The sequence below is a fragment of the Sinocyclocheilus anshuiensis genome, unplaced genomic scaffold, assembly GCF_001515605.1.
Source record: "Sinocyclocheilus anshuiensis isolate Anshui unplaced genomic scaffold, SAMN03320099.WGS_v1.1 scaffold1144, whole genome shotgun sequence".
Classification (NCBI taxonomy): domain Eukaryota; kingdom Metazoa; phylum Chordata; class Actinopteri; order Cypriniformes; family Cyprinidae; genus Sinocyclocheilus; species Sinocyclocheilus anshuiensis.
The window spans coordinates 370,600-394,878 of record NW_015551101.1 but is presented as its reverse complement, the minus strand read 5'-3'; the positions used below and the strand labels follow the sequence as shown (position 1 = coordinate 394,878).

The 24,279-nt window shown below is 34.3% G+C and overlaps 2 protein-coding genes across 2 annotated transcripts in view; both read right to left on the bottom strand.

The window, feature by feature from the left end:
• LOC107662747 (vacuolar protein sorting-associated protein 26B-like) overlaps positions 1-1,268 on the bottom strand; it is a 4,790-nt gene extending 3,522 nt beyond the window's left edge. Inside the window, exons 1-2 of the mRNA XM_016452827.1 lie at positions 767-1,268; positions 527-683 (exon numbers count right to left, since the gene is read on the bottom strand). Of these exons, the coding sequence (XP_016308313.1) occupies positions 527-683; positions 767-989 (380 nt within the window). The 5' untranslated portion in view covers positions 990-1,268. The remainder of the gene's footprint in view (positions 1-526; positions 684-766) is intronic.
• A 2,380-nt stretch (positions 1,269-3,648) lies between these two features.
• On the bottom strand, positions 3,649-12,712 carry LOC107662760 (junctional adhesion molecule C-like). Its single transcript, XM_016452839.1, has 9 exons — positions 12,599-12,712; positions 9,110-9,178; positions 8,531-8,644; positions 8,285-8,437; positions 7,655-7,857; positions 5,795-5,894; positions 5,301-5,430; positions 5,146-5,197; positions 3,649-4,794 (listed from the first exon to the last, which is right to left on the bottom strand). The coding sequence occupies exons 1-9, from the start codon at positions 12,645-12,647 to the stop codon at positions 4,759-4,761; spliced, it is 906 nt and encodes a 301-aa protein (XP_016308325.1). The 5' UTR covers positions 12,648-12,712; the 3' UTR covers positions 3,649-4,758.
• Between the last annotated feature and the right edge of the window lie 11,567 nt (positions 12,713-24,279).

The window sequence follows — 24,279 nt, the reverse complement described above, 5'->3', positions numbered from 1 at the left end:
TGTTACAAAAGCTTTTTATTTCAGATAAATGCTGATCTTTGGATCTTTCTATTCATCAAAGAATACTGAAAAAAAATGTCCTCAACTGTTTTGAATATTGATAATAATAATAATAAAAAATGTTTCTTGAACAGCAAATTAGAATGATTTCTGAAGGATCATGTGACACTGAAGACTGCAGTAATGATACAGAAAATGTAGCTTTGATCACAGGAATACATTACATTTTAAAATATTTTTAAATAGAAAGCAGTTATTATAAATAGTCAAATATTTCACAATATTACTGCTTTTGCTGAATTTTGGATCAAATAAATGCAGGCTCGGTGAGCAGAAGAGACTTCTTTAAAAAACATTAAAAATCTTACTGTTCAAAACCTTTTGACTGGTAGTCTGTATGACAATATATCCCATAATTTTCTGTGTTTACAGAACCAACACTAACTACAGCTTTACTCCAAGCACCAGTTGTAAATGCTTTCTGGCTGATTAGTAACCTTAGTAATGAAGCAACTGATAGATTTACCTCAGTTTGACATTCTGGCCAGTGTAAGATTCATAGGGCTTTTCCACATGGGTGAACTCAAAGTAAAAGGTCTGGGACTGTGAAAGCTCACCAGGTCGTGCAAGATCCTTCACTAACGACACAAACTCATGGTGGTTCCCTCTGTCATAGTACAGCTCTGTGAATCACAGGACATGTTTATATATACATAAACACGAGCAGGACTGTTTCTAAACGTCCATTCACAGACGGATAACTCACCAATCAGTCCGACGAACTCGATTTTGATCCCATTGTGCTCCAGCCTCTTTCCAGGAGTCTTCAGAGTCACGTTAACTTTCCCACTTACAGTTTCACCATCGTAGAAAAGGAAATATTTGTCCTTTTTGCCATCTTCAGTTTTGTGCTCCGCTTTCTTCCTGGTCTCGGCGTCATTCAACACGATGTCGATCTCAGCGGTCTGTCCGAAGCCGAAGAAGCTCATGTCTGATGGACGAGTGTCAGTGTCAGTGTCAGTGCTGTACGATCATAGATCAGCTGATTGGCAGCAGCTACAGGTTCTCTAGCGCTCTGATGGTTACCTTTTACCAAGTGGCCTTCAAAAACGAGCGCATAAGCTATTTGACTTTTTTTTTTTTTTTAATCCGCGATTAAGTGGAGATATCAATATATTATTCTCGAAATCTAATGCATATTTCTGTATGGTTTAATTAAAGTAGCTCAATTTAGAGCAGGACAGCAGTCAGGAAAGATATTTGCCCATAAAATACACACACACACACACACACATCTCTTTACAAAATAAAAAGCACATTTTATTACCGTAATGTTTGTTATTATGTAACTATAGAAATATAACTATGACTATATATATATATATATAATAGTATATATTTGTAATGAAATTTAAGATAATAAAATGTTAAAACATTTTCATTGCACGTTATAAAATATCATTTTAATATAAAAAACTATATATAATTATACACAATATAATATATTTTCATTTTTGGGGTTAATTGTGTCAAACATTTTGGTGAATCTTACTATTTTAATTTATATTAATGGTACAACATGGATACTCACTTGGATTTGTTGTATTCAAGCTCAATATGGAGACAATCTTCAATTCCTACTTCCATCTTGATGGAGGAGTTGACCTCTGGATACGTGCACAGCGTCTGCACGACAATATCCATCTCTTTACTGATATCATTCAGCCTTCTGCTGATTGTCGCTCGAAGAAAGTATCTAAACAGATCAGAATGAAGAAATTCAGGAACATTCTGTACTTCCCAGACACTTTACACACTGTACATTCGGGTACTGACTCCATGCTGCTATATTATTGTACACTACCAGTCAAAAGTTTTTTAACAGTAAGATTTTTAATGTTTTTTAAAGAAGTCTCTTCTGCTCACCAAGCCTGCATTTATTTGATCTAAAGTACAGTAAAAACAGTAAAATTTTGAAATATTTTTGCTATTAAAAATTCTAAATCAATATTTTTCTCTTGTTTTGCAGTAAAATATATCCAAACATCCATAAAACTTGAATTGATCATCTTGATTTTTTTTTTTTTTTTGACATATTTTATGCATAAACTTCACTACATTTTGTTAGGTTTATGCTTAAAACAATAAAAAACATTTTGTCAAGAAAACAAATATTGATTAAGGAAATAATTATTTTTGCAGTGTAACTTTAAATATTAAGGATATACATTCAACATTTAACCACAGCTGGAATGTCAGGTAATTTCATATAGTATTTGTTGTAGTATAAAGTCAAATACAGAATTGTTTGGAAATATTATGGCTGAGCATCACCAGCACTCTTAAAAATAAAAGTTCCAGAAGGAGGTTTTTGTAGTGATGCCAGTGAGAAACTATTTTGGGCCCCAAAGAACCTTTCAGTTTCTTAAAATAACTTTTTTTTGCTTAGTGTAAAAAGAACCGTTTGTGGAATGATAAATGCTGATCTTTGGATCTTTCTATTCATCAAAGAATACTGAAAAAAAATGTCCTCAACTGTTTTGAATATTGATAATAATAATAATAAAAAATGTTTCTTGAACAGCAAATCAGAATATTAGAATGATTTCTGAAGGATCATGTGACACTGCAGCACTCTTAAAAATAAAAGTTCCAGAAGGAGGTTTTTGTAGTGATGCCAGTGAGAAACTATTTTGGGCCCCAAAGAACCTTTCAGTTTCTTAAAATAACTTTTTTTTGCTTAGTGTAAAAAGAACCGTTTGTGGAATGGAAAGGTTCCGTGGATGTTAAAGGTTCTTCATGGAACCACATATAAATAAAGAACCTTTATTTTTAAGAGTGTGAGTTCATTATTAACTGCTTAACTACATCTAATTTAGCTTCTCTTTGTCCATTGACTGGCAGTCGATAGTATGAATATGTAAAAATCGTATAACACTGAGCCTTAAACAAAAAGGTACAATAAAATATTTTGCCATCAGACACTTTGAATAATTTGATAAGAGATACTGTTTTTACATTTGTTTACATATTGGAATATACAGTATCTGGCCCCAATCTGACAGGACATTTAAATTTTACTTCTCTTAGATTTGCCTATTCATTAAATTAGACAATTTTATTAAGATCGAACCCAGTTTCTCTTTTTCATTTGTTTTTCTATAAACAGTCTGCCAAACTGTTTTTAGATAGTGGGACATGCCATGAGGAAGACTAATATATATTGTCATAGTGCGTCAAGTTACTTATAAAAAGTGGGGAAAAAAGTAAATTTGATGGTCCAATTACATTTATAGCTACATGTTTTAAAAACAAAATGAATGGATAGACAATGCTGATTGCTTCCACATAATCAGTTTTATTCTTGTGACACGGCCCAGTCTAACTACTACTCTGGAGTGAACTACAATATACCTAGATATTATAAATAGATTAAAACAATAACACTGAGTCAATAATGATTTCTGAAGGATCATGTGACACTGAAGACTGCAGTAATGATACAGAAAATGTAGCTTTGATCACAGGAATACATTACATTTTAAAATATTTTTAAATAGAAAGCAGTTATTATAAATAGTCAAATATTTCACAATATTACTGCTTTTGCTGAATAGTGGGACATGCCATGAGGAAGACTAATATATATTGTCATAGTGCGTCAAGTTACTTATAAAAAGTGGGGAAAAAAGTAAATTTGATGGTCCAATTACATTTATAGCTACATGTTTTAAAAACAAAATGAATGGATAGACAATGCTGATTGCTTCCACATAATCAGTTTTATTCTTGTGACACGGCCCAGTCTAACTACTACTCTGGAGTGAACTACAATATACGTAGATCTTATAAGTAGATTAAAACAATAACACTGAGTCATAAAACCTGGACAATATGTCCAAAACGTATAAAACAATTATAAAGCATTGAAGGTCACTTAAACACAGAAATGGCACTCTGAAAAACCCACAAGTGCGTAATCTGTATCTAGAGGAATATTTCAAAAATGAAACTAAGTAAATGAATCATCTTGCACAACCAAGTCTACTGACTTTACGGAGATGTTTGATTAAATCTCAAACTAAAATGCTACAAATTTATAGTTCATCAACTCAATAACTACTACTGAAACACTAACACATAAAATCCTCTTCTCAAAAGTGACCCAGATAAAAGTCTTGGCATGGCATTGTACACATTTACACTGACAGGATTCTTCACATAGTCACACACTATATTTCCAGCGGGAAATATAAAATTTACCTTGAAGACATGTCAATTCTTGCACTGGTATTATGTGTTGACTACTTTTGGACATAAATACAGCAGCACCTGGATGCAGTTTCAGCCTTGCTACAATTTGAAGTGCAACTGCCATTCAGAAATTCACAATTATTTGGAAAAACCTCATCTTTTATGTTACTTCTTAAGTTCAGTCCTTTTTGATTTGCTGAAACAATGATTTTTTTACTGAACAAGATGCATGTAATAGCTATAAATCTTAGCGTTGTTCGACTGAACGTTATTTTTATATATAAACTGTGGAGTTTTAAGTAAACCTGTGTTTGATTCCTGTCTGTTTAAATCAAAATAAGGAGAGTAAAAATTCCGTTTAACACAGTAGTTCTCGTTTTTGTAATTACTTTGGCAAGCCATGAAGCTCAAGTCGCACCTCTGCGTAAAATCCAGTTTGACAGTTCAAAAGTCAGCTCACAAGGCATTCACACGATTGAAGTGCTCGTTTCCTCTTCTTTGATTTTAAATGACAAAGGAGGACTTGTGGCGGAAATGTCCCTGAAAAACAGAGAGCAGGCACATGATATGTAGTTAAAATGTGGCACTACAGAAGCAAAACAAAAATCCACCTGAATATTTTTTCCATGTAGAGATTTTACTAAGAGATTATTTTGAAGATTGCACTAATACCACTTTAAGCTTTGCTAGCATTAATAAAAAGAAAATATCTGCAGTCAGAGAAATGCTGCGGTGTAATCTGAGAAGATAAACAATAACAAATCTTGGATGATATTTCATCCATCCTTGTAAGAACATTTCAAAGTGTTGACTACAGCCTCTAAACGTGCACTAATGCATGGAAACGATATCTGTGGTGCTTTATCACGTCACAAATCCACACAGCCTTACCTCATCTGGACTGGCGTAGTCCATCCTGTTGTCATGTTGGGGTACTTTGTAACTGTATGAAACAGAGCATTGCAATCTTACCAAAAGTGCATGCAATTCCAGATCAAATCAGATCAGCCCTTAAGGTTCATTTTGTGGTTATGGTTTTTACTCACTTGGTTTCCGTGTGGTCTTTGCAGGAACAGTAGCCACTTTTCTGAATCTGACAGATCCCCACAACGACAAATATAAATGCTGCCACTCCACCTAAAACCTTCAGGAATATTCCCACAATGTCCAGATCATCTAGAAAGAAATTACATACAAATGAATAAAATATTAAAAATTTCATTATTTACTAACTCTTTGTGAATTATTATAATTTCGTTTTTTTTATTTGACATTTCTGTGATGTCTTCAGTGTCACCTGATTCTTCAGAATTCATTCTAATATGCTGATTCAGTTCTTGAGAAACATTTATTATTATTAACAAAGAATCTTGAAAAAGAATATATCAAAGTTTTCACAAAATATTTGTGGTTGTTTTCCACTGAAAAAAATAAGTGCATTTTGAACATCATGAGGGTGAATAAATCAGTTCTATATTAAAAGCTTAATCATTATTTCAAAGTGCAGCTACTGACCAGCATATTTAAGGGGCACACTTACACACTTCCATGATCTGAGGACTGCATTTTGACCATCCTGCCTCATTTCTGGCCTGGCAATAGTATTCACCTGCATCCTCTTTCTTCACCGACCGGAATTTCTGTGGATCAAATGTAAATCATACACTTAGCAAAAGTAAAATACAACACAAGTTAAATAATTTTTAAAAAATCCATTGAAATGGCCACAAAAACAAAAAACAAACAAACATATAACTTAATCTAAGCCTCTAATTTTTATTAAACAACAAGAGACATATAACTTAAAGGGATAGTTCACCCAAAAATGAAAATTCTGTCATTAATTACTCACCCTCATGTCGTTACAAGACCTTCGTTCCTCTTCGGAACACACAAATTAAGATATTTTTGATGAATTCTGTGAGCTCTCTGACCCTCCCATAGACAGCAAGGATCCTAACATGATCAAGGCTCAGAAACATAGCAAGGACATCGGTAAAATAATCCATGTGACATCAGGGGTTCAACTGTAATTTTACGAAGCTACGAGAATACTTTTTGTGTGCAAAGAAAACAAAAATAACGACTTTTTTCAACATTCCGTCTTCTCGCAACGTATGTACTTGGATACATTGTTTACATTCAGATCAAAGCGTAAACAACGTATCCGCATACATACGTTGTTTACGTATGTGATACTCTCAAAAATGGTGCCAGGGTGACGCGGAGAAGATGAATTGTTGAATAAAGTCGTTACTTTTGTTTTCTTTGCACACAAAAAGTATTCTTGTAGCTTCGTAAATTACGGTTGAACCACTGATGTCACATGGATTACTTTATGACGTCCTTGCTACGTTTCTGGGCCTTGATCGTGTTAGGATCCTTGCTGTCTATGGAGGGTCAGAGAGCTCTTGGAATGCATCAAAAATATCTTAATTTGTGTTCCGAAGATGAACGAAGGTCTTACAGGTTTGGAATAACATAGTCTCAGCCTCAGACGTCATGCCCATGGACCGTTGGCTAAATGTCTGATGCATCTGGCATACAAAAGTGGAAACACTTCAGGAGTTTCGAAGTCATCATCGGATTGGTTGAATTATACAGGATTTCCGGTGGACATGCGTGTCGCATTCTTTAACGTTCCGCCTGGAAACAAAGATGCCGTGACACCAAAACCTCTCATGAAAGAAGAAAGCCGTCGTGTTTACAACTGTGACGACGAGTGCTTATCAGGATCAACTAAACGCTGGAGTTTCAAAAGTATGTGAAAAATTTAAAGTTCGTGGCATAGAATCTTTAAAATACATCAGAGAGTTTTACATACCGGTCTGTTATTGTGACGACATTTCCACGCCCCAAAACGTGACGATGAACGAAAACTAACTGTTATTGGTTGTTTGACATGTCGGTCAAACGGTCTCATGTGTGGGCATTGGCCAATGAAAGCTGCCATGGATTCCAGCTGTCAGTCTGAAGGTCTGGCCTTCTACGCCAGACTAGGAATGACATGATGAGGGTGAGTAATTAATGACAGAATTTTAATTTTTGGGTGAACTATCCCTTTAATCTAAACCTCTAATTTTTATTTAAAAATAACTTAAATGAATTTTTTACCTATTGTTTCTTATTCTTATTATTTCATTTAAAGCCTACGTTTGCAATTTTTTCAATATTAAAATACTTTCTCCATTCCAGTTTGGTGCTTTAAATAAATGTAAAATTAATGTAATTCATTCACAGGCAGATTATTTTTAAAAGTGTAAACACAGCAAAACGAATCATTATTTTTGCAATTCCTTGCAAAACAATGGTGGTGCAGAATGTAATCCAAGCCTCTGAAATTTAAATAAAGTAAAAAACGTAAGTTGTTTTTACTAGCATGTCAGCAAAAATCACTTACCAGCGAACCAGTCTCAGTGTTCATGGTGTATGAAGAATTGTAGAACTTGCTGCTGGTTTTTGGGTCTTCTGGCAGCTCTTCGTTGTTTTTGAACCACTGATACTGTGACTGTGGAAAGCCTTCGTTCTCAATACAGTGCAGTTCAGTGCTTGAACCCACCGTAACCGCCTCCGGCACACTACACCTGGGCATCACCGGCTTCACTGCAACACATCCACAACAAAACAGCAGCTTTTTTCAATGTTTCATTATGTATTTAGAAAAATAACCAGGGTGAATTTTCATTTCAGACCAACTTTAAATAAAGTTTAAGAGAACTGCAAATGGAAAACAGCATTCGCATTACATCTAATACTATATGGCATTAAATTACCTCTTAGCTTTATGTCCCAAAGAGTAAGATCGCCAATTATAATCAGATACATTTTTGTGCGTCCAGAGGAATCACGATGATCAGCTCAACGTATTCATGCTGCCCTCAAGCCCACAGAAACATTTTTGTCCGGACAGTCCAATCAGTTCTGCTCTCATGGGGCATTTCAGTGCAACATTACTGAGAGTTATAACCATGGATTAAAACTCACAGAATGTTCCCCTTGCTGAACCTGAGAGGAACTATTCCAACAGTACCTCTTACAGCGAGACTGATTAGTATTTCATCAAAGGGCTTCTGGTCGTCGATGGCCGCCACCTCACAGCGATACTGAGCTGTGTCCGATCTGCTGGCGTTCAGGATCAGAAGGTTTGCTGGCTCTCTCAGCAAAGCCCTGTGCTCCAAGTCACCTGAGAACATAAAGCAGCTCAGTTCAGTTGAATTTAGCTTAAACACTGTCAACAAATAAACAGCATTATTTTCTGAGAGAAAGAATTTGTTACCTGAAATTTTATTTTGGAAATAGACATAGCTGGGTACACCATTTTTAATTTTCTTCCATTCAATTCTGGGATTGTTTGTAGAAATGGACTCTATCAAGCAGGTCAACTCAATCGCTTTAAAGAAACAAGAAATAGCCTATCAATTTATGCAGACATTAATGAAGTAATCTTCAGTGTTGGGAAGGTTACTATTTTTTACTAACTATATAACTATTACTATACTATATAAATTCACTATATAAATTCAAACATGAGAACCAATCAACAGCATCAGAATAGCATTGCTTTACTAAATGGCCTTTAAATGGCAGGAGGCATCAAGCACATAAAAATGCAAAGCAAGAAATTAATATTATTTAACATCCTAGCTTTTTACAGAAAGTATTCAGATGTAACCCCCTTTGTAATCATTAACGTTTTCATAAGTAACTGTAATTTAATTAGCCCTACACATTTTTCTCAGTAACTGTAACGGATTACAGTTACATTTATTTTATAAGTAAATTATGTAACTGTTACATGTAACTAGTTACTTCCCAACACTGGAAATCTTACTAAACAGCTTCATATAAGACTTACACTCAAATTCATTTGTCCATACTGATTTTTCAGTTGTTCTGAGAATTACAGCAGAAGCTGTACTGTTGCCTGCAACAGATGACAAAGAACAGATAACAGATCTGTCAAGAACAGTACAAAAATAAGACATTTTTATACCATTGTATACCAAAGTATACAATGGTATACTTTGTATAATACCAAATAATTGTATACATTATTATATATAATATGTATTTAAAAAAAATAAAAAGTAAATAATTTAATAGACATTACTGCCTTAACATTCTCATTCTGTGTTGCCTCTTCACTCATTTATTATAATGTATTAAATTAACTTCTTAAATATAGCCCTTTTAAGATGTTTCAATTATAATATTCGTTGTACTGGCTTTAATTTATTCTGATTTTAATATATTGTGTGTGGGCAGGGACATTTTTCATCACTGTACTACAGTAACGAGAATATAATGAGAATCATTGTTGAGAATTAATATCGGATATGACCCAGTCCCAGACATGTTTTTGTGAGATTTATTTATACTTTCATGTTTAAAAAAAAAAAAAGCCTCTACTGTATTTCATACCTACTTCTTCGTTTTATTGTAAAACATGAAAAACCTTATGAATTTCAGTAATGGGTGACTCAGCTTTTTATGGTGTTTATGGAAAGCATAATGGAAGAATAAACTTTGTAAGTATCTTGGGGAAACTGTACCCAGACCTGAACACATTTCTGATGAAAATTCATGGATATATTTAGAAGAGCTTGTGTGTTTTTTCAGTATTAGTCTGTCTGCACCAACTCAAAAAGGCCAGATAGTGTGACATAATGAAAAGGCAAATATGAAACAAATTATTTGGCAAAGCCTGACAGTCCCGATAGGCTTCGTTCATATGAGAAAATAATTTGGGGTTTAGGGCATTGGCTATTTCCAGATGCATTTTCCACTTTGACATAATCTCATGAAATCCACAGAGTGTATTTACAGTGATCCATATGTGATAATCTGTGGCTTTAGCATCAGATTAAAATCTTACCATATGGACTTCTTTAAAGCATGAGACAGACTTCAGTTAGCACAAGTCAAACATCTGTGGCGTTTTATCATCACCTAGACTGTCATCTCGATAAATAGCTACACATGGGATAGTTCTGACAAAACTGATGAACTGAATTCTGCTGCATTTAACCACTGTAAAGAAGCACTTTATGGAAGATTAGAGCAAAAGAGTCATATTGCCACAGCTGGAGGACTTCAAGGTTTCCGGTGACGTTTCCAAGGCTGACTTTCCCATCGCATGCATTATGGTCTATTTTTACAACTGCTGTTGACATTTCCCGATTAGACAAGCTACATTATCCACCGCTGGAAAGCATGCAGTCACTGTATGGAAGCGACAATGTTAGAAAGGTCCCTGTTTACATCAAACAAAAGAATGTTGCAGTTGCATAAATATAAGATTCATTTTTCAGCAAACAACTTTTAAGATTAGGAAAAGCTAATGTAATGTTGGAAAAATAAGTGTGTAAATTGTAAATCAAATCTCTGCATTTCAAGATAATATTTTTTTTATTGTATTTTATTTTTATTTTTACTGTAGTCACATTATTTTTCTTCGTGTGTGTGTGTACATATACATATATATATATATATATATATATATATATATATATATATATATATATATATATATATGTATATGTATATATGTGTACACACACACACGAAGAAAAATAATGTGACTAATGGCAGAAATGGCAACATTTCTGCATTTCCACACTAAACAACATAACAAAAGCCCCCTTTTTAATATTTGTGTTAATTTATGTTAATTATGATTCCGGTTTATGGTTGTTTTGATGGCACACTTGGTGGATAATTACTTTACAAGACAATAGCTTATCGTTGTAGCATTTCAAATAACAAACAGACTAACTAAAAGTGCTATTTCAGACTTTACAAAGAAGTGACCTAAAAAGTGACACAAAGAAAGAGTGGGAGAGAAGGGTGTGATCTTTGGCTTGAGACATACTTGTAAGGTTGTGGTGTGATCTTTGGCTTGAGACATATTTTATCGCGTCTCCACAGTTCTGACGGCACTTTCTAATATACAAAGGTCCCGTCACTGGACAAAGTGAAAATGAAGGCTGAAGTTGAGCCCATTTTAAAGTAGTTTGGTATTCAGGACACTGACCTACAGCAACGGCTTTGAGAATGAATGAATGAAGCTACACCTCTTCACACATCACACAACTTGCACAGAGGCACATTGTGCTGAGAAGAAAATGAAAAGATCTGGTAGAGTCCAATAACATGTGACCTGCAATACCTCAAAAACATGTCAGCTACAATTAAATAATTCAACAATGATCTTAAATAGTTGATTTTCTAGTGAAAAAGAAGTAAGCTCAAGTGTACTGAATGTGCACTTATGGTGTACTTCAAATCTTAAAAGCATATTTCTTTAGAAAACTATATTAATAATGTAATATTGCTGAAATAAAAAGAGTACACTTTCATGTCTGTTGCTTAACACACATAATTAAACTTTTAAAAAGTGAACTTTGTAATGTCAAATTAAAAGTTTTACTTTAAAGTACATTTTAAATTATAATGTTTTAATACTTTTTTTTGTTGTGATTTAAGTACACTTATTTTAATGTATTGACACTAAATATTAAAATACTGTACTAAAGCACATAAAGTACTTGATATTCAATATATTTTAAATGTACTAAATTGCATCTTCATCATTACAACTGTGTAATTACAACTATAGTTAATAACATACACATTTTAATTGAAATGGCATTAGATGTTAGCTTACCATAAATGCTTGCCAGTACACTTGGCAGTACACACTATATTTCAAAAGCAATAGAAATAATTATGAAATTACACAAGTCAAAAACATTCTTAAGTTGAACTAATTACATTTAATATATATTTAAACTACAATACATTTTCATTTCATTGTAAATAACATGCAATTAATTATATTCAGTTAGTAATTTTTTCCTCTTTTATGCTAAAACGTATGCTAAAGTGTACTTCTTTTTCACAAGGGTAATCTGATTAAAAACGACTCTCAATTAGGCTATTAATACACCGACATCATACAAGCATGAGAAGCATGCTGCGGAATACAAACTAGAGCTGTGTCTCAACCCCTAGTGAACTACCTACCTAAACAGCATCTTCGAATATAGGATGTTCATATTAGAACGTTCGAACGCGCCCAAAAATGCTGTCAATGCAGGCAGCTCACTGGGTTTTGAGACACGGTCGTTGTATTACACCTCTGGGCGATACAAACCAATTACTCGAACAGTGAGTAAGTTAACGTTCCCATCTTACTAGAAACCGCGAACTGTGTTTACACCAAAAACTGTAGTAAAGCGTTAGCAGCAGGGGTCAGCGCGAGAATGCCATCACACGGATCCACGACCGCTTATTCAACAAGACCTACTCACTCATTCACAGCAAATAAAGAAATCTTACTCACACAGCCATGAAAAGAGCGCCAAGGAAAGCGTTTGACGCCCGATCGCCATTTTGAAGAGATGTTTTACATACAAATTCAGCTTAGCTGTCCAGACGACGGGGTGGACAAACTGGAGGATGCTGCCGCTGATGAGTTTCCATAGCTACAAGGACATCTGAGCGGAAGAGAGAGGAGGGGCTGAGGCAGCGCTCGTGGACTTCCGGTTGATGATGAGCATTAATGTTAGATATATGGATTAAACTTGAAAAGAAGGAATTATTTTGCATCTTTTTTTTTTCATTGTATTTACTCGAGATTATTTTGGAAGGATTTGGAATTCTAGTGTATGATAGAAATTTGTATATTTGCTGTACTTTTTTATACAGAAAACGAAAAATTGAACAACAACATATTATACATTTGTTTATGTTGTTAGGAAAATTCCATATACATAAGAAGAAGTGGGCTCAATGTAAACCAAAATTTGCACATTTTATAAATGACTTTAAATTATATGTCAATCTCTTAGAACAAACAAAAAACAAAAAAGCATTGAAAACTGACTTTAAATTATATGTAAATCTCTTAGAACAAACAAAAAACAAAAAAGCACTGGAAACATGTAATGCTCTGAAAGCATTGAACTTTATGTAATTTTCTTCCCTTTTTTTCTTTTTTTTTCTCTGGCAGCTAATAATGTTAATTTGATCATGTGAATATGTAATACCTCATGTTCTTGTGGCATTGAATTAATAGAGCATTAAAAAAACTTGAAAAGAAGGCATTAAAATAGTACTTTGAGATCTAAATCGAGAATGATGTCAATATGTGGTAAATAGCAGGTGTAGAAGGCTATTTCTCGGATAAGAGCGATACATGTTCACTTGGGCGTATATCTATTTTTTCAATAGTTTAAAAAGGGATTTGGATTTAAAAGGGAGTGACCAAAGAACGAATGTAGGCTATTTAAATTAAAAACGATCAGTCGAATTAATGCGTCTAGCATAATTTTCACATTTCAACAACAGATGGCAGTGTTAGAGAGGATAAAGATAATAGCTGGGGTCTGCTGTACATTACCTTTATACTTTATACATTTTTTATATTTAACGAAAAAAAGTAATTATACATGTAGGTTTCTTGAAGCATCTTGGAGACGTTTCCACAGTTCTTCTGGATTTAGTCTGTCTCAGTTTGTTCTGTTTCTTCATGTCATTCCAGACACACTGGATGATGATGAGATCAGATCTCTGTGTGCAGCACTGGCTGATGTCAGACAAAAATCTCACTGGATTATTACAATTAATGGCAAAATGAATGTTTGGAAATGTAAACTGATATTTGACACACTACAGCAAAATATAGAAATAACTGATTTAAAACCATTTTTTAGCTGGTGAAAATATAGTGTTCTAATAATTTTGGCCACCTCTGTATAAAATATTTTTTAATGAACTTGTCCTTTTTTTGTGTGTGGCACACAGTTTTCATATCACGTTCATCTGAACATGTCTTTTTATTAGCCTAAGACTCTTCGCCTCTTATCCAAGTGAATAAAACAGTTTCTTTAAGCAGACTCTTACTAATATGAATTACCAAAAGGTTAATATATTATTGTGATGATTACTGTAGTATGAGCGGATGAGAAGGGTGTGATATTTTAAGCAATTAAGAATTTTGCATATAATTGTTTGAGTTGCCAATAAAGGCAGTAAAATGTAACACCATAACAGCGTCTGTCTGCATCTGACACCTCACACCTAGTTACACATTTTTCCTTGTTTGCCCTAAATGCTAATGAAACACTAAATTACATGGAAAGAATATGTTTATTTTTACTTCAAATAAAAATATAACCTTTACCAATTGTTTTTAGAGAAAAAATAATAAGAAGAAGTAGTAGAATCTACGCACTGCAGTAAATATTAAATATTTGGTATATCACCATCAGCCACTTTTAATTAATGCACACACACACACACACACAATTGCATATAACATGGAGAGGACAGTCATACAGAATTATGAGAACAGGTCAAAGGTCACACTGAGGGATTAAAAATGTCTTATGTATTTGATGTTATGTTAACAATGTCGTTGTGTGTATTATTAGTGTATTTAAATGTACTAATTCCCTGGTCACTGCATTCGTTTTTTTTTATTTTTAATTTTTATTTATTTATGTCATGTTATAATTTGAATGCATTATTCACTTCTTGGGCTCGAACCACACCATGCTTAACAAGGGATCATTATGTTGTACAGTACTATTCACAGAAGCAATCTATGAGAATCAATTATTAATTGCCATTTTAATTAGGACAATGAATCTTATTAGTCTTCATTAGAGAACAACATAGGATGTTCATGCATTCACGCAAATTGCAGGCTTCATTTCATCAATTAGTATTTTTTTTGCATTTAGAAACACGGTCGTGCCACTGGAGCACAGCCGAAGAGACAGCCTGCAATCACACCCCCTCTCGCCACTGTTACACTGTGTTTGCACACACTGCGACCAAACTGTCCAGCTCTATCAGCGCCTGCTGCGTCTGAGTGTTTGAACACTAACGCTTTACCCTGTTGTACCGAATATCTATACTTTTCAAATTATCATATAGAAGTTAGAAATTTAAATATTGTGACTGGTATATATTTATTTATATATGATGCATGATGTCTTGAATACACATTCACATGCATGTTTGTGCGTGCAGTGAAATGCCTTCCTGGATGGAATCATCCAAAGGTGCACATGAATCTGAAGATCATTTCAACAGCTACTTGATCTGCATCATCAGAACATATGTGACCAGGAAACCATGGCAACCATCTCAGGTGCTCTGGCAAGCTGGAAACAAGGCCAAAGAAATGTGTTTCACAAGCCCGCATTAGTGTTAAATCATAAGCGGAGCGTGTGTAAGTCTGGGGCTTAGCCTTCCCCTGGCCACAGCGAGTTGGGACAAAAATGCCACTAAATTGGACAAAAATGCCCCTGCACCAACAAATTAAATCTATTACGACTGTTGCTAACGAAATGAAAATGAATAGAAAGTGTCAATTGTGGCATTAAATTAAGATCTGCTCATGTTGCACCATATTTCATTGTAGGCGTTTGTACAGTGTTGCGCATTATAACCAATCACGCACGATTCTGTTGAGTTTAGGAATATATTGGCCAATCAGAGGCGTTCAGATGAGTCATCGCTGAAACTCATCAGTTTTGAGTGCGCGCGCGTTCGCTGACTGAATTCCGGACACCGACACGCCGAGCTATGTACAATGTAAGTAACAGATTAATTTCACAGTGTATACAGCTTAAGTGATTATAATGATAGTTTTTTTTTTTAAGAGTGCTTAAATTCGCGATAGATCAAAGTTAGTGATAATGTCACTTTCTGTATAATAATTTATTCGCTGTTTGGATAACCTTGGAAAGGAAACGTTTTATAATTATCAATTTCTAATGTTTTTATTAAATTGTAACCACGTTAAATACAAATTCAGTCCCATTAAACATATTTTATTAGGCTACATGACACCCATGTCTAGTTCTTGCCTAAAAAGACGGGTTTATGATGTTTGTAGTTCTTCCCACATAGTGATGTAGGAATGTGGGGGCGTGTTAGAACGAGCCGTTTTAGGTAGGCGTGGTTGACTCTTAACTTGTATAAAGAATATCTCTTTGGATTTGAGACTTTAGGCTTTGCAACTTTACAGATCTTCTTTATGCACCAAGAGCTTGTAACACTTCAAAGAGAAAGGAAAAATTGAAATCGCATCATATGACTCCTTTAAATGGTGTTACACCTCACATCAAAGGCAAACACGTGGAGGAAGATGCTAAGGTCATTTTTAGATAGCTATATGCTGATAAGAGCTGTTTGCTATATCATTCAGCAAGATAAGTCAAATTTATTTGTAAACTGCATTTCACATTTCAAAGCAGCTTACGGAAAATCATACTATGTCTATAATGCTTATGATGATATATGATAAGTGATCTTCTGGATTTATATCTAGCTATATTGCAGCACCCCCCCCATTTTTAATATTGGTCAGTGTGTGTGAGATTTAAATGTTGATCGCTGTTGTTAGCGAGAGTAAGTGATTCTCAAGAATTATTAATAACATCAATTTTTGCAAAGTCCAATATCCATTTTGTATCTTTAAAATTTACTGACAGCCACCAAAAACAGAAGGTAATAAAAAAAACACACACATTATGAATCAAAGTTCATCACAAATACATTTCTTACAAGTTGAGGTAACACTAAAATATTGACGTGAAATAATGAAATAATGCAATAAACATTAATTTAACAACAAGATGTAATATTAAACTCTAATGTAGCTACATCGGCTAACTGATAAGAAAAAACAAGACGTAGTTTCAATGAAAAAACGTCAAACGTGAGCTGTCACACAGGGAATTCTGGGAATGCCAATTTATGGTTTTTCACTGTAAATCATAAGATGACTTGTTCTTTTTCACTTCCAAAAACTGTGAATTTAACATAATTTTTCTGTAAAATGACACAAAATGTCCCATTAGATTTATTACAATTTTTCACTATATATAGTAAGAGAGCTTGCCGTAATTAACAGGTTTTATTGTAGCATTTTTACTATTAAAATCACGATTTATTTATTTTATTACCGTGCAGTCAGAATTCCTGATGTCATTCCTTAAAGGGGTCATATGGTGTTGCTAAAAAGAACATTATTTTGTGTATTTGGTGTAATGAAATGTGTTTATGCGGTTTAAGGTTCAAAAAACATTATTTTCCACATACTGTACATTATTGTTTCTCCTCTATGCCCCGCCTTTCTGAAACGCGTCGATTTTTACAAAGCTCATCAGTCTGAAAAGCGAGGTGTGCTCTGATTGGCCAGCTATCCAGTGCGTTGTGAGTGGCCGAATACCTCAAGCGTGTGACGGAAATGTTATGCCCCTTACCATACTGTGATGGAGCGACGAGACAAAAACATTAAAACCCATTATAAACGAGGCATTTGTTGCATCAAGTGGGGACAAAATTACGGATTATAATGACTTATACTGTCTTTTTTACGCGTTGCATTGCATTGCGCCGCGCCGCGTAAACATAAAACCATGTCTGCATTTGTGATCGGAGAAATGACAAACAACAAGCGCTACTCTACACTGCTCAAAACTCGCGTTTGAATCATCAGTGGCAAATTCTTTAAATATGAAAAGTTACTTACAGACTGTGAGTCAGAACAGCCGGCATTTACTCTCCCAGGAAACAGTCTTCCATAAAATGCGTTGAACTGTTCTGGAACAGTGTTGTAAATACAACTTAACTACTGATTTCTAGTCGTGTCCTTTTTTGGAAGGCCAAACAAAGTATTTTCGCTTTCGCAACTAAACACACAGCGTCTTCACAACATGGCGGCGGCGGTGGCAGCAACAATAAAGTTACGCCTTCTTTCATAAAGTTACGCGTTATGCAAATCTTCCCACATCGTGACGTAGACATGTGGGGGCGTGTTTGAACGAAGCCTTTTAGGAGGGCGTGGACCAGTCTTAACTTTTGTAAAGAATATCTCTTTGGGCAACTTTAGGGATCTTATCTATTCACGAACAGCTTGTAACACTCCAAAGAGAAAGGAAAACTTTAAATTGCATCATATGACCCCTTTAATGCACCTGTAGTTTTGTGTATTTTTGTGACTTTGGAGCCCCCTACAGTTAAATTCAATGTCGTAAATACACTGTAAAAATGTTATTTCGCAGTTTAGTTGTTTCAATTTTTTTTTTTTTTGCAAAAAAATAATAAAAAAATAAAAAAATAAATATTTGCAGTTTCTGAATTTGTTCATTCAACTTAACATTTTAGGTTTCACTGTTTCAACCAGTTTGTAAGTTGACTGAAGTTGTGTATTTGCCTCCTCAACCTCAACAAATGTGTTGAATCAATTCAATAACAATATCACGTTCTCAACATCGCTTATCGCGAGATTTCGTGAAGACAGTTGCTGACAGAAGACATTCGTCAGCCATCTTGGTGAGCTTCTCCACAAAGTTTGAAAATTGTCTCAGTCTACAAATTTGGTAAGTAAATATTTGTATTTATTGGTTTAATATGTGTAAAATTACGTATGTTTTCTAAGAAAAGTATTTTGCTTATATCAAATATTTTGGTCATATCGTCAAAGTAGTTTTAAACAGGGAGGTGCTAGAAAGTCAACACATAATAAAACTTGTATGTGAAGAGCAACAAACACCTCATTTTACTCTGTAGCTCCAGCTTATATTTGGAATATCACATGACGGATGCTTTAGCGTGGACCTCCTGAGCATGTCTGGACAGTACCACTACCATAGCTGGTTTATTATGAGACACATCATTACTGGATAAAGTGGATTAGAGATTTAGTCATGGGTATTTGGTTTTTTTCTATCCCTATATGGGAGGATTTTGCAGTGGACAGAATTACACATATAAATACCTCACAAATGGACATTTTGTCTGGCTTTTAAGCGTGTATCTAATGTACAAAAATGTATATAAGCTTTCCATGTGTCAAAAGATGTCATGTCATTAGGCCTACTCCATCATTGCACAATCACATTAGGCAGTTCACACACCTTCGTGACAGTCAGCACGTTTCTTATGTTTCATGGTGTGTTTGGTTGCTTGGTAACAGTGGATTTTCGCCAAGGCTCAATTTATGGCGCTCTCTTTGATTGCAGTGGATATGCAGCAGTTCCCACTCAAGTTCAGTCTCAGACATCATTAGTACGATGCACTCTGATAATTATGTAATAATCGGCAGCATAAAGTCTGTAACATCAGTTGTAGGTCTTGTTTTTTTTTGTAGGCATTTTTTTTATATAGGTTTGGATGGTTTTTAACTAGATTGCAGTACACAGATGGCAGCTCAAAGTGTTAGGAAATACAGTAAAACTAACCAACAGAATCAGTCTGGCAATAGCACGCTAATGGAGAACAGCCAAAGAGACTGTTGGTCAGCAACCTATCACAGAACCAGGTTGATTGATTGATTTGCAATGACATAAAATGCTGAATTGCTAAAATATCAGGTGACTTTTAGTTCTGATGTGTTAAAAAGATTTGTATTGCTAGTCAGCTGCAGGTGCTATTAGAGAGGATTTGATTGGACAAACATTAGGACACGCCCCTGAGTGTATGATCAATATTTTTGGTCTGCTTTCAAGAAAAACCACATTATATCTACTTTAAATAATTTCATTAACTTTTAAGAGTACAATAGCATACAAATGACTTCATAGATAGTATAGACATAGACAAAAATCTGCAAGTCAAATTTTATGTTATTAATGCTACATTGCTGAAAATATTATACAACTGTTAAGTTTGACACATTAAATAATATTATTCAGAAAATGGCATTATTTGCCACTATTTGGCATCAAACTGTCTGTAAAAATGTAGAAAAAAAATTGAGAAAAAAAAATGTATGTAATATATATGTAATATAATTTATGTATGTAAAAAATGTAATATATATTTTTTATTGCATGTATAATATTTGAAGTATTTCTGTTAATCTCATTTTTGTTGTTGTTGTTCATTAAGAATGAAATTCACCAACAGATTCAGTGCCAACAAGGATGAAAATAAGATTATATATAAATAATAATTGTATAAATATATTTAAAGGTTTATATATGAATATATGTGTGAATTATATAATAATAATAATAAAATACAAATCATACAATAATCATGAATAGTATAAAAAGTATAGGTTTATCATTATTGATTGGAATTATACATTATAGATGCACATATACAATATATATTTAAATGTCCAAAAAAATCATTACCTTATAAGGTATCATCAACACTGTTCCACTGCAATAACAAAATCAATCCAAAAACACACACTGTTCATATCTTCAGTGATTTTCAGCACATGTGGAAGAAGGCATACCCTTTTTACTAAGATGCACTATTTTATTTAAGATGCAGCATAGTAGTGCACTTTCAGTAGCTTAAATATTCAAGTGAAGTTAACGTAAAACCTTTTTACAGCTACATGTCTGAAATCATGCATATTTGTCTGATAAAACAGCCGTATCATTGCAATTTCATGCTTGAACTGGGAGCATGAAAACATGCTCTCTTGCCACGTTAGTGAAAGTACACCATGCACAGTTCATGCTCACATACTTACACCCACTCTTTTAAATGGACAAATGAAGTTGAGGGAAAAATGTCTGTTCTGCTCAGCATTAGTAGCAGAGGCCGTGACTCGCTGCAGTTGCCAATAGTTAGTCTTTTCTTGGTATTACTTGGCAACCTCACATCCCTATAGAAAAAGAATGTGTCAAGGGTTTACGCTTCAACAATAAATACTCTAGGGTAAAAATACTAAACCTTTTTTGCTGACATTAAGGACAAAATGACATTCCCATCATATTTTTCCCAAAAATGGGTAAACTCTGGTAGAGGCCTGTACTTTTAGCCATTATTTGCTTTTTCTAATCTTTTTTATTTATGATTTTATTTTATTTATTTTATGTTTATATTTATCACATCTATTTAGCACAGTCTATATAAATATAAACAAAATAAAATAAAATAAAAAGCAGCTTTTTAATAGTAATTTAGTATAACAGTGTATATTGGCTACAATTTATTTTATTTTACTTTAATCACGTTCATTCAGCACAGTCTATGAATGTATGAAAAAAATAATAATGGCAGCTTTGTGTCTTTATTTAATTTAACAAAACTCTATTTAATTTAATTTTTTCCTAAAAAGCTGTGATTCTGTAAATCCTGTAAATATTCTAATATGATCAGAAAATTTGGGCCTGTCCAAATTAGTGTTTTTATGTGTATATCTTTAATACGATCAAGTCACTGAGCCTTCCACTTTTAAACGGTAGATAATTGATACAACTTTATTGCAACATGGTGGATTTTATCATGCGTGTCCTTGCTTAGGACAACATGTTTAGAGAAGCATCTGTTGGAAAGGCATCACTGTAAGCATTCGGGAAAGGCTGTTTAATTCCTAATTCAAGCTGCCCTTGTAGGAATCACGTGAGGCAAGGATTACACACATTAGAGCCATTGCATTTTGGCACTTCTTCCATGGCAGATAAAGCCCGAAAGCAGATAGTTGGACCATGACATGACTGTCACTGGACAAACATTCAAACACGTTTAAAGATGTCTGTCACCCCGTTTTTGACCTAATTTGATGAACTTAGCATTATAATTCATTCCTGTTCTATAGAATTAATTGATTGTATTCAGATATGTTAGTGTCAGTGAAAAGAAGGCCTGCGACTATCAATAATTAGTTTTCTCCAAGACAAAATGCAATGATATCTGATTAAAAGGTCATGAGTCAGCGTTTCTGAAGGCGACAGAGTGATTGTAAATGAATAAGCTATTTCAGAAAAGTCACACTTCTGCGTTCACGCAAAATCATTGAATGGAAGTCAAAATGATCAAATCTTGGAGAGTTATACTTAAAGGGATAGTTCACCCAAAAATGAAAATTCTGTCATTACATACTAACCCTCATGTCGTTCCAAACTCGTAAGACCTTCGTTCATCTTCGGAACACAAATTAAGATATTTTTGATGAAATCCGAGAGCTTTCTGACCCTCCATAGACAGCAATGGAATTACCACGTTCAATGCCCAGAAACAGAGCAAGGACATCGTTAATATAGTCCATGTGACATCAGTGGTTCAATCGTAATTTTATGAAGCTACAAGAATACTTTTTGTGCACAAAGAAAACAAAAATAACTTTTGTCTCTTCCGTCTCAGTCTTCGACGTGCTTTCATGAGAGTTTCACGATGCATACGTGTGCATTCCTCTGCTTGAAAACGTCTTGAAACTGCTTGTTCTCTTTGCGCTCAAAATATTCTTGTAGTTTCATAAAATTAAGGTTGAACCACTGATGTCACATGGACTATTTTAACAATGTCCTTACTACATTTCTGGGCCTTTAACCTTTCAGTTGCGTTGCTGTCTATGGAGGGTCAGAAAGCTCTCGGATTTCATAAAAAATATCTTAAATTGTGTTCTGAAGATGAATGAAGGTCTTACAGGTTTGGAACGACATGAGGGTGCAATTAATGACAGAATTTGTATTTTTGGGTGAATTATCCCTTCATTAACTTTAAAGGTGGGTTTATTAGCTGTCAAACGGTCAAAGTCTTTCTGATATCTTTCTTACTTCATGAACCCACATCTCTCTGAACAAGCTAGGATGATGATAAAAATAATGTCTAGGTCAATAAATAATGACGTCCAAAAACACAATATGACTTAAAATACCTTCCATATGCCATATGCCTAACCCTTCATTAGACACCTAAAAAGTGTTGCCACCAATGCAAACGCTCTATACACTTTTGAAATGAAGGTTTGAAAAGGAGGTTTTTATGCCATAGAAGAAGATCTTTGGTTCCCTAAAAACTAGTTATGATTAATTATTCATATTTCCCCATGAGCTGATTCGCTACAAATGCATAGATCGTGTGTGTCATCAGATGTTAAACAACGTCAATATGGATGCACACATCCTTAAATGCTTTGCTAGTGCTCGCCATAATGAGATAAATAGAGATCGCTCTTACCACAGAAATGCACGCTTCAAACAAAACAGTCAATGAAGACGAAGAAGAGAATGATGTGTGCTCCCGGCGCCTATTTATACTATAGTCGCACCGGTAGTGACGTCATGGCTGTCGCCGGCCAACGAGTTGGTGTTTTTTCAATGTATGCTTCAGACACGGGTCACGACGAGGCGTTCCCCATAGCGACCCCTAGAGGACGCAGTTCGAAGTTCCCATGAAAGGGAACCTTCTTGAAAGATCCTTTTTTTTTTCTTAGTGTGACGAACATTTTAATTTTAATATTTTAAAGAGACTTTTTCGACGAGGAACCAGTTTTGTGAAATGAAAGGTTCCATTGATATTCATGAAACTGTACAGATGCCAATAAGGAACTTTTATTTTTAAGAGTTTAATCAGGGACATAAATGCATGCCTTTAACGGCTTTATTGGCTTCTATGGTTCTATAAAGAACCTTTAACATCCATGGAATCTTTCCATTGCACAAAAGATACTTTAAATGTCTTTTAGATCCGTAAAACTTTATTATTCACTGTTCACTGAATTGTTCTTTGGAAGATTCTTCTTCTATCGCTGTATAACTCCATTTTGGAACCTTTATTTTTAGAAGTGTGGAGTAAAATCAGTCCCTCAGGACGTGTGGTGATGTAACTATAAACAGATTTGCATAGTCCTGATTCAAATTATTCAGTCTTACCCATCTTCTGATTGAATACCAATGTTTTCGGATACTCTGTGTTAGGAATATAAACGTACAGCAGTCTACAGTCTAAATACCCGACTTTATAAACACAGAAATCTGCTATATTAGGACTAAGAATAATTATTTTTAGATTATGATAATCGGAGATGATTGACTTACAAACATCAAATAACACAAGCAATTACAGTTTAATCTATAGATATGTTATGATGGAGATTTTCCTAAATTTTTTGCTTGTTTTTGGCATCTATAATCTTAATATTGTGGAATAAACCTTAGCAATTAGAAGCGATTAATCTGATGTGTAGTTAAGGCTCACATGCAGATACGTGTGGTGCCTCCAAGCAGAATGATTGTCAAACACAAGCACAGAGAGTGC

Excerpts from the sequence above, each read along its gene's own strand:
- LOC107662760 (XM_016452839.1), bottom strand. The coding sequence starts at position 12,647 with ATGGCGATCGGGCGTCAAACGCTTTCCTTGGCGCTCTTTTCATGGCTG. Across the intron at positions 8,438-8,530 it reads TTTCCAAAATAAAATTTCAG|GTGACTTGGAGCACAGGGCT; the intron begins GTAACAAATTCT and ends TTATGTTCTCAG. Across the intron at positions 5,895-7,654 it reads ACACTGAGACTGGTTCGCTG|AAATTCCGGTCGGTGAAGAA; the intron begins GTAAGTGATTTT and ends TTTGATCCACAG.